Raw genomic sequence first — 11,607 nt, 5'->3', positions numbered from 1 at the left:
GTCCTCACACCTGGACACGTCACTTGCTTCTGACTAACTGAAGCACCTCCTGGTTTGGGGTCACTGACATTCTGACTATTCTGAGGAGATTGGTCGCGGTTTGGTGATGGCTGGTGTTTGCTGGTGGCTTCATAGCACGTTGCTTTATACACAAACGAACAAAAGACAGGGTAGCGAACAATGTTTATGAAGTTTGACAAAGTTTCTCTAACGCGTTCCAGTCAATGAACCAGTCTCACATATTCCACAACATTTATAATATTGGCGATAAATCAGGGGTATGCGAGTATGCTATACGGGACAAGAATGCCGATAATTTACTTCGAATCACTATTTGGCACACAAATATGTACTTACCAATCGATTTGAAGTAAACTATCGGCATTGGGATTTTTAGCTTCCGAATTCATTTCAGACACCTCTTAAGTGGCTGTCACTTCCACAATGGAGAACTCCCCAGGTTATTCCAAGGCAGCTTCCATCTATACACCTGCGTTCATCAAACCTATGAACACTCCGATTTAATGTCCTTCAGTTGACTTCTTTGTGACTAAGTGCAGTATATTCATTAGTGAGAAAAGAGTATCGCTCACACCTATCTGTAGGCCCTTTACAAATATGTTGAGCGGTAGCTATGAAAGCTGGTGTGAATCACAAGTGAATCAACACAGTCTCCTGGCTGATGAATTGCGTGATCTCGAAATGCCCCGATCTGTACAGATTGTGAGCTTATCAGAGAACATGTAGGAATTTCTCAGGTTTTCGGCAGTTGTCAGACATGAATGGCAGGAAAGATGTTGAGCTGCCACTGTGAACAAGTTATCTGTCTCGAAATTCTAATAGTCGGGATATAACTGTCTTTTTTCAACTTGATAAGATCAAAATGCATGAACGAATGTTGATTTTTGACATATTCCTGAATAGTTGCTTATCACCTGAACAAAAAGCGATGGTTTTCATTGAGGCACATTCAAAATGACCCGGTTTCGCAAGAGTTGTCGCTACTGGCTTGGGATGAAACAAGATACGAATTTTCGCAAACTAAACTAGTCAAAAGATTGCCGAAAACTGGTCGACCTTGTGTATATTTTCCCTTATGAAAACATACTGCGATATCTCGAAAATCCTACCAACTGAAACATGAGGCGGTCTGTGTGCAGCATATTCAGTTGTAGAATATCATAAACGAGAGATTCAGTTGAGTCTCTCGTGAAAACCGAATTGATTTGCAAATGAGTGTATTTCTCGAAAACAGTCCGATTTGTGTTCAAGTAGAACATAAGGTTTAACGAAAACCTGGGGACTGCGTCTACCTGATAAGCCCCGAAGAACGATGGAACCGGCTATGGGCTGTCGAAGAGTTTTCAGCAACCTTGTGAATAGCGAATATACACTCATCTGAAAACTAATTCGAGAGACTTACCTGGAAGCCAGCTGAATCTCTCGTTTATGATGTTCTCAGGCAATTTGGTTTCAAGTAGAACATAAGGTTGACGGAAATCCGGGGACTGTGCCTCCCTGATGAGTCCCAAGAAGGGAAACCGGTCGTGGGCTGTCGATGGATTTTCAGCAACCTTATGAGTAGTGCATTACAAACCTTGTGAATAGTTTTATTTATGAAAATATACCGTGATATCTCGAATACCGTGCCAACTGAAACATGAGGCGGCCTGTAAGCAGCACATTCAGTTGGATAATACCATATAAGAGAGCTTCAGCCGAGTCTTTCGTGAAAAACAAACCGATTTGCAAATGGGTGTATTTGTCGAAAATATAACTTCGCTCGTCCTTAAAGCATTGACAGTTTCCTGCATCTTCAACAAATAAAAACTCTATTGCAGTAAAAATATTTGTCATTTTTCTGAAAGCCTTTAGAAAAGTCATTTTCGCAATTTATTTCAGAGTCCGGAAAGATTTTAGCAAATTATCTAAGACTATATGAACGTAAAACGTCCTCCAAGTGTGCGTTAAATAGCAACAGAGGTTCTATCTACGTGATACGCCACTCTCCGATTGCTGAAACCTGTTCAACAGCCAACGAACGGGAACACCCCCCAAAAAGGGCAAAATGGGCCTTGGGCTGTCAGAGCCCTTCCACCAACTTTAAGAATAGCGTATTACTTCTATAAAAGGTAATATGATATCTATTGTCGTGCCAACTGAATCAGAGGTTGACTGGTGAAGCCCATTCAGTTGAGAAACAACATCTTAAGCTGGGTTCCGAGCAGGTCTACTATGGAAACCAAATGTGTATGCAGAGGAGTGTATAAAAGCCGTTTCTTTTCACCTCTTTGTAATTGGCTATGAGTTGGAAACATGAGTTGTTGAAATAAACAATGCTTCCGTTTCACGTCACTGAAAGTCACTATTCTTCGCCCAAAGGTATTCAACAAAACCTGTTGAGACGTTTGCACTTATGGAGTCTGTACATTTGCTATAATTAATCAGTAACATTTATCAGCACTTCTCGAAATTTATCAACGCTTCCCAACACAAAACTTATCAACTCACCATTCCGGCGGTCTAGATACAAACCTTTCAAAACTACGGCCCCAGTAATTCTATGAAGGCTTTCAGAAACACTCAGCCACTGCTTCTTGTCGCACGCATAAGACAGATGAGGATTTGAAGAATTCTGTATAAGGTATTCTTGGCCGACAAACTGTGAAAGTCGCACACATGCCCACTGGCGATAATGAAGAATATTGTGGTCCTTAGAATCAAGTGGATTTTAATTTTTGAATTCACCTTATTCCCTGGGGTTTCGTTTCTTTCAGGGTTCCGGATGCACGGCCTTGATCGTTGCCGTATTTGCGCGAAAACTCGAACTGTCCAAAGCGGAAAAACACGTGATACACTTTATGGTAGAAAATCAATTGAATAAAAAGGTGAGAAACACGAATTCATGATGTCGCTTATTTTATGGTCTTCGATGAAACGAAATTTCGCATTCATATTCATTTTCAAAGCCATCTGGCAACCCGTCAGCAGATGAATGAACGTTTATCAGAATCTCTGGAGCAGGATAAAAAGTGAAGTTGCTGTCGTGTGAAATAATGGGGAAATCATGAGCTCACATATGCTAAAATTCTTCAATTCATTCCATTCAAGAAAATTGAAATGAAGTTGAAATTACTCGCGGATTGATTGATGGCATGCAGGTGTCCACTTAGCCACACATACATCCGCTAGCCTTTCGCGATTTGCTGACAACTACTTGTCTTTGGTTGTAGATGTCTTGCTGGAATCTATCGTGAATGCTAGTAGGCTGGTAAGGTGCCTGAACAGTGAGGGGAGATATGCAACAACCGGCTGGGAGCTTAGTGATCCGGTTGACCAGGGGGATCCATGACAAAACACAACCAGAAGTACCTAAGGGGTAAGGAAAAGCACAAACGTGACTGTCGGGAGCAAGATACCACATCGAGTGAAGCAAGACACAAAAAGGGAAGTGCAACTGGTAGCTACGAAGTCATCATAAAATACGAGAGAAGTAGTTAGGTCCCCACTGGAGACCAAATTGGCATGAAAATGGGTGTAATTCACCAGTCGTCCAAATTTCTCCAAACGTTTTACAGGTTTTATCGCCGACCACGATCTGAGTAAAGCTGTTATCTTCGGTTGTTGATATAAACAAAAGAAAACTTCCAACGAGAGGCTCCACTGCGTAATAACTGGCTGCACAAAAAGGGAAATGCAACTGGTAGCTACGAAGTCATCAATAAACACAAGAGAAGTAATTAGGTCCTCAATAAAAACCAATTTTTTTTTGCAAATGGGTGTAATTCACCAGTCGTCCAAATTTCTCCAAACGTTTTACAGGTTTTATCGCCGACCACGATCTGAGTAAAGCTGTTATCTTCGGTTGTTGATATAAACAAAAGAAAACTTCCAACGAGAGGCTCCACTGCGTAATAACTGGCTGTGTTTTTTGTGGTAATCTCCAGCTGTATGTGTTGCACCAAGGCGCCTCAGGTTTTTGGTTGGGACGATATTTTAGATACCATAATGCATTCTCCTGAGGGAACACTTCTCATAAGGTCAACGCACACGATCGGCTTCACCTTTTTTCGGGGTCTCCAGGTAGACTTAGTCCCCTATATTCCGCTCAGCTGGAGAATAGCGTAAACAGGAGATTCAGCTGGTGTTCAGGTGAAGTCATTTAGTTAATCATATCCAATTTAGGTTCAATTAGAACACAGAACCGGCACAAACTTCGGTACTGAGCCCACCTGAGCTTAAGGAAGGACACAATCGATAATTTTCTCCCGAACCGATTTTTGCAAACCGCATAAATAATGTTCCTTTAGGATGTATACGTGTTATCTTTCATTAGAAAAATGAGGCATAAGGAGAACCGTCGATAGGTGAAAACAATGTGGTCAGCCCCAAATTTCGTTTGGTTCTATCCATAAGGGTTAAAATTTAGCGAGCTTGGAAATAGTATTTTTCTACAAGCCTAAATAAAAGCCACAACGAAAATGGGCTGAATAACTGCTCTTATGTATGGACTGTGAGCATGATTGTTGATCAGGTACCTATTGATGTCCCCTGAGCTTGGCAATTGACTGCAAACGTTTCGTCACCGTACTGAAAGATATAATTAATGCGCAGGTGGGTGGGTACATCCTGTTCGCCTCAGTGCATTTATATAGCGTTTAAAGGCAATCTGTTGTCTCCTAACGTGATTGGCTCGTTGGACGAAAGCGTTTATCGTGAATTTGTTGGTCCGTTCGTAATCATTCTGCGTTGTGGTTCGCATTCTTTTAAGTCGATTGGTCATCCCGAAGCCTTCCATTTTTGGTATCTTCCTCCTCCGTTTTGATCGGCCGCTTTCTCGATTTGCATCGCGTTGTGGCCTGGTTTTTCTTTTTAGGGAGTGATTGGCAGCCTGCACACTCCTATTTTCTTCATTGTCGTGACTGGTGTTCTTGCGTCCGTTAATTAATTTGGTCTTTGTTTTATTGGCTGCGCAACCACTCCAATATAATTGACACGTCCGTATGGATCGAGCCCTTGCTTCGTTAACACGTTCCTCATCTGGCTGCTTGTTCAGTTCAGAGCCACGTGGTTGTTGTGTTCGCTTGATAACCAGGGGGAGCGATTTCAATTTGCTTGCTAATAGCTCATGCGGTGGAGTGCCACACATCCGTAAATTCGCGTTCTTTATATGCTCCCGTTTAAGTCAATATACGAACGCCGCTGCAATAAAATTGGTGTCTTCCCTGATCTTCGTGCACGGAGGTGTAAGAAATTTTATCATGTTCATATATTCTAGTGGAGATCTTCTTTACTCCTCGTATGGTGACGAAACTTTTGCAGGTCAGTTGCCAAGCTCGGCGAACACATCAACAGCCGCCTGATCAACAACCAAAAACTCACCCGAGCTACCAGTATTTCGACACATTACCAGTGTGACCTTGCGTATTCTAATTAGTTGGAAACGATGCATTGGAAATTTTCAACATATACTTTATCTTCAGCAGAGAGCTCCGAAGACAATTTCAGAAACACTGCATGTTACTTTCATCCAAGCTCCCCAAAATCGTGATAGGTGAAAACACTCGCAAAGTGAAGACTATAAATCCTTGTTTAGACATTCGTAATTGCACTGAGAATTGAGAGTAATTCCCAGCCGATCTTTCAAGCCCAAGACATCCCAGAACAAAATGTAAAACTCCCACACGTTCTGCGGGAACAGAATAGTTGAGCCCGACAATCCGGACAATTTTGATTCTCTCCAATCTAACAAATGAGCTACCCGATTGTAAATGGACAGTCGACCGGAAAAGAGTGTTATCTCACGACAATCTAAAAGTGACATTGACAATTCTGCGTTCACTTTTGTGCCATCTCAATGTAACCGAATTCTCATTTTCTGTCCACAAGACTGAGTTGATTCATTTGCTTATTCATAGCCTACTCGTGTGAAAACAATTGAATTCCCACGCCTCTGGTCGCTTCATGTTTGGTGCAAAATATCAGAGTTTTCATCATAAAAAGTCAAACTTCTATAAAGCTGGTGCATGTATCTTGACGAGAACCGAACGTTCGGACGTGTGACGTGGTTGTATAATATGAGTGTGACACCATGTTGGTTGCCACTTATAGTAATGCGGATTCCTCGGATGGGTTTGTGGCTTTGAGTTGAAAATATGATTAACCGTGTCGTTTCAACCATCGATGCAGAGGTTATAACTGTAAAACAGCTAGCTATCAAGAGGGCACCACAGGGTGTCCGTTGATTGGCTGTCATTGCGAAGAAAAACCACGGGGACGGGATTTTTATTCCTGGATGACGAACAGCTAGAACCCTTGTCTAAGTTTAGGTAAGCCAATGAGGTCGAAATTAGGAAACGTAGCCTGTACAATTACACCGAGTGATTCCCAGTCTGGCTGAATGATACTCCTGCACGAGTCAGTCATCGGGAATATTCACTCAATGGCCATCTTGGTCAGGATAGAATAGAACTTTGGGTTCTGGCTGAATCCATAGCCAAAAAACATAAAAGTTGACTGTTGGGCACTCTCAGTGCCAACAAAGACACTTAGGTTTTGATAGAAACCGTGAACACGAAAGGACTGTTGCAGCTCAGTGGCAAGTTATGGATAGTGGTTGTGCACCTGCGAAAAAGAAACACTCAATGGGTTTCCCATTGGTTAAATGGCCGCTCCGAGAAATATTATTTCGAATAGATTTTATTAAGATTCACTCTTCACGTAATAAAGTCATCAGACATTAGGTTCGAACAATCCCGAAGTTTAACATGACCTAACACCATCCTAATTTGACAGCTCTGTATAAAAAACGGTGAGCTGGGTGTCTAAAGAAAATGATATGTGCTAACGTGTCAAGTTTTGCTTACAATAGGATTTGTTTCCCTCAAGAAGCCAACAATTCGGGTAAGCTAGGAGTATTTTGCTACTTGAATGGGGGGTTCTTGTTTCCGGGCAAACCCAAACTACTCAGTAGAGCAGTGGAATAGAAATATACTTAGCGCGTGGGATAAAACGTCATCTTAACGGAACGCTTCTTCTTTGCTCCGAATAACTATCTTTAATCCTTGGCTTTTTTCGCCCACTGCGATTGTATTTCAAATTTATGATATGATGCAAAACTCAATTTTAGGACCAGTCCCTCCTCACCGTCATCTGTCGGTTTCGTCTTATTGTAAGAGTCCCACCATCTGTTAACAAGATATGTATTAGTCTAACCTAAATTCTATCAATTTCTACTCACATACCGGGTGTTAGACGAGCTAAAGGGAACATCTGTAGATTGTTACATTAGACAGCTTTATCTTAAACTTGACGGATACAAACGGTGGCGTATAACAGCTGTATTTGGTGAAGAATGCATGCGTGGGAAACGCGGTTTCCGACCTGCTTTTTACCAAAGGAGGAGTGTATAAAAAGCCGTCCGTCGTAATTTATCTTTACAAACGCTTCGATTCGTTCATCGAGTGGTTTCGGATAGGGATGTGTTTAAAAGTAAACAAATTTGATAGAGGTTGCGCGGTATAGTTATCCAGAATCATTAGAACTAGCCTTTTTGATCGGACCAATTTGTGGCTGAACTGATGAGTTCATCAATAGAGTAAATCCTCCGTAGTCCATTGGCTTGGTTGGTTTCATACAATGAACTTAGCTTGGCTGTGTTCGCAATGATGAAATATCTCGTTCTTCTGTGTTCATTCACATCCAATGACGGTAAGCGCGGCCTGTCGGAACAGCAATAGTATATTGATGCCCTCTGTTGGTCGCTCTGTGATATACTGTATTCATTTTTTGCTGTTGTGAACTTTTTACAGAAACCTAAACCAGCTTCATGGAGATCAAGTATGCTGGCTTCACACGCGTCCAGAATAAGCTCAAACTAGTTGGAAATTTTGCAAACAGCGATCTGTGTAGATCCACTGGTGCACGCTTGTGAAGTGATTTCATGCCAAGTTTGAAATTTGTTCAGTTGACCATTGCTGGCTTCGAAGTGCTGTTTTTCGGCTGTAGGTCATTTCGCTTTCTGTTAGGAGGTGCTCATTACCGGCATTCTTTTTTACCACGATGACGGAATCAGGCGAATTTGACCTGATTAATTTTTTTGAATGTCTGATCCTAGGGCGGGAAGATTTAGAAATTTCAACCAAGGGTTTGACTTGGGTGTAAGTTCATTTTACGCTGGAGGCCCGGGAGCCGCTGTACAGCTGTTTCATCCTTATCACACGAAACACCAATAAGTTACGAACGTGCAACCTTCCAGCTACCACCTGAGGACCAAGCCGTTTAACCACGAGTGGATGATAACTGCTGCGTTGAGTTCGCGCTTAGACAGGATATAGTACTATGTATCCCCCAGTCATGGTATTCATTGCAACTGACCACGTGGTCTTGTAGTGCTCAAATCTCATCAATACTCCTCAGAATGCATCTGAGGACCTTCAAGCGGGTCCTTAAAGCTTTGCTGCCGCTCGTTCACTCCCGACCCAGTCACTGAAATTTTTCACTGATTATACTATGGATTTGTGTACTTCCAACACAAGAATGGAACATTAAGCCACACAACAGTTTTCGGCTTCGGTTTAATTCGAGTGGCGTTATTTTTTCTCCCAGTGACGATTTTCCTATGGGAAATGTAATTTAGTTAATCGTCATTCGGCCTCACAGTAGTTTTCACTCAGCGCAGATGACGTCAATTTGGCACTTGATCCGTCTGCTACCAGTGAAAGGGGGGAAGTCCTTCAACGTGGGGTTATTATAAAACACCAACTAAACAGTTCCAGACTATCGGACAGAAAAGTAAAACTCTCATATACACCCTGTTCTTAAAAAAAACAAATATCCGTCTTCCTCTTGAACGCATCTTCTTAAGCTTTCCTGGATATCCATTGACCATCACACAAACGTAAAAAAGATGCTGCGAAGCAGTTCTATATCTTCTGCAGTAAATCCCACCTTCCATTAGATCAAGGGGCAGTTACAAGAAGGCCACATACTACTCACATGTCTCATCAGTAGTGTCCACCGTTGCACCAGTGGACTAGATGCGACAGCTTGTTGTCATAATTGATGTGGCAACCAGAGAATTGTCACGCCAGATTCTCAACCCCTTATTGACGGTGCCAAGAAAGTCAAAGTGGCACCAAGTTACTAAATCGCTTGTTTTACTCGCTAACCAAACCGCGTCGAGTCATTTTAACCTCTCCTATCGTACTGGGTGTGCTGGTGACATCTAGATCAGCATGACATCATAACAAGTCTTCATGTTGGAATATATGCCACTAAACATCAGCCTAATCTATCGTACCTTACTTGACATGTCAGCGACAGAAACGGTGACCCGGTGTGACTTTATGTTGATCGAATTATTCGGTCCGGCTCATAATGGATCATTCGACTATTTTGGGGGATTTCGAAGTCTGAAAAATGTCCACGGTTTCTGCCTAAAAGTGCTGTCCATTTACAGTATCCTCGATGAAGTCGGCATTATACACAGATGGCTTGTAGCCAGGGTTACGTATCCCTCAATCAATGGCTCGGCTGAATAAGAAAACTGATATAAACCTCGCATCTCGGAGGAGAGATGCTTCCATTTGGTTTGATGTGGCATGGCGTGACGTTTCTGTACCGCTACTGTTACACCATACGCTGCGGTGTGAGAGTTGTTTATTAGTGAAACACTAACTGATCAGTTACAGACTATTGGACAAGACATAGCAGTGGTTGACTACTGATTACGGTTGATTTGAATGAACATTCCTACTAGTTGGTTCCCCGGCTGTTGTTTTGTTTGATTTGAAGTCCGAATGAGCTTCGCAACGCTTGAGATTACGTTCCACCCTATTGGTTACCAGGGAGATCCTGTTAGCCGGCCCATTTCTCTGGAGGTAAGTTGGGTCTGTATTTGAGGAATGAGTTGACGGTCTTTCCTCTGTCAACTTTCAAGAGGCACAAGCTTCTTCCATGTTTTTTTACAAAAAGCGCATTGATGTCCTATGACCTTTCCTGAATCCAAACTGTACACCATTCACAAAGCACACTCATTTGCACAAGAATTCGGTTTTAACATGAGGCTCAAAGGAATCCAGATGAATCTTCTTCTTGTGGCATTTTCAGTTGAACAAAACCTACCTGGTGGTGGCATACCTCTAAGTAGTTTTTCCTCATGAAGATATACTTTGATATCTAGAATACAGTCGTAACGGAACTTCGTACAACACATTCAGTTAGTTGATATCGTGGAAGAGAGATCCCATTGGGATTCACTTGAGACACCCAATTAAGCAAAATGTGTGTGCAAATAAATGTGTGTTGCAAACAGGTCCACAACTTATCAGATGACGATGTGACCTCAGGGTCCCCATTCTAGGACTTTTTCGTTCAACATAACTTTGGTTGTCCCGTGGGCCCCATGGACTACATTATACGCAAAACTAATGCTCAGCGATTCGCATTCACGTTTATTCAAGAATTCGATGCGATATTCGGTTGTGCAGTTCACCTGACCATTTCCATCAAGGCCAACTTCAAGCCCATCACTGAAGACAGCATGCGAATTCAAACTGTACTTCTTGACGTATCAGATCGAGTATAAATTTGAACCAGGATTCTCTGGTTCCTCGCAGATTAGCCTAAAACTAGATTTCCATTTAACTTGGCTGCTCATCGAGCGAACAGGAAAAACGATGGTAGAGCAAAATGATGGACTATATTTGGCGGCTATTCAATCACCGACAGAGAAACTTCCACCTCGTTACCCCAAATCGCTCAGTCCGTTTGTGGTTATCCCGCCAGTATATATTCGCTTGTTCCGGAAATACGGTTTGAATCAGGCGGGTTGACCTTGTTCAGTCTAAAAGTACACGAGATGTTGCTCCAGGCCGTGAATGACGCAAAGATGTTTACAAAGATGTTTACGTTTTCAGTTTTCCGTAAACTAATGATTATTACCTGACGCAGGGGAATCAACAAAATCAGCCAGTCCATGAAAAAAACATAAATCACTGTACACCTAATATATGCTTTTCACTTCAGCGGAGTACACCCTTTAGCCAGCGGGTAACACGACCCATTTTGCCGCGCATATGTGATAAACCCCACAAGGTTCTGTTGGCTAACTGTGTCACAAAGCGGACAGCCTATTGATCCCTTTTTCATTCGCTTAAAAACATACTCGCATGTAGTTTGGAAGCTGTATATCAATGAAAAATTAAACAGTTATCCACTTTGTACATAAAACCTGATTCGTTTGTAACCGGCATTTACATTCCAGGTCAAAAATTACGCCGCAAACGTACTTCGTGAAACCTGGCTTATCTACAAATATACAAAGCTAGTCAACCGAGTGGACGCTGCCAAGGTTCGAACTCATCAGCGAAAGTTTCTCCGGGCCATTCATGGGTAAGAGGCACTTGATTTTAAAGCAACTGTGGCTAAATTGCTTGAGGACAGCGTTTTACTTCACACTTTCTTTAAAGGCAACAATAGTCTTCTTTGCCCCAGGTTGAACCGGTTGACTTTCATTCATGCTAGCCAAACCAATGAGTAGCACTTCATATGGGTCAACTTCATTCAAAACTCTTGACACTTGCAAGTTCATAAGGAACAAAAGGC

General features: G+C 42.2%; 2 protein-coding genes across 2 annotated transcripts in view; one reads left to right on the top strand and one right to left on the bottom strand.

Annotated features, from left to right (window-relative positions):
* The window catches only part of T265_13427 (hypothetical protein), a gene marked incomplete at both ends in the record, with an annotated part of 23,329 nt that overhangs the window by 6,956 nt on the left and 4,766 nt on the right, over positions 1–11,607 (top strand). The window contains 2 exons of the mRNA XM_009168812.1: positions 2,778–2,888; positions 11,267–11,394. Of these exons, the coding sequence (XP_009167076.1) occupies positions 2,778–2,888; positions 11,267–11,394 (239 nt within the window). The remainder of the gene's footprint in view (positions 1–2,777; positions 2,889–11,266; positions 11,395–11,607) is intronic.
* T265_04141 (hypothetical protein) overlaps positions 5,324–11,607 on the bottom strand; it is a gene marked incomplete at both ends in the record, with an annotated part of 48,191 nt that continues 41,907 nt past the window's right edge. The window contains one exon of the mRNA XM_009168799.1: positions 5,324–5,429. Within this exon, the coding sequence (XP_009167063.1) occupies positions 5,324–5,429 (106 nt within the window). The remainder of the gene's footprint in view (positions 5,430–11,607) is intronic.

Source organism: Opisthorchis viverrini (genome assembly GCF_000715545.1).
Source record: "Opisthorchis viverrini unplaced genomic scaffold opera_v5_65, whole genome shotgun sequence".
Classification (NCBI taxonomy): Eukaryota; Metazoa; Platyhelminthes; class Trematoda; order Opisthorchiida; family Opisthorchiidae; genus Opisthorchis; species Opisthorchis viverrini.
The sequence above is the reverse complement of the archived record's forward strand: the minus strand, read 5'-3'. Positions and strand labels throughout refer to the sequence as shown.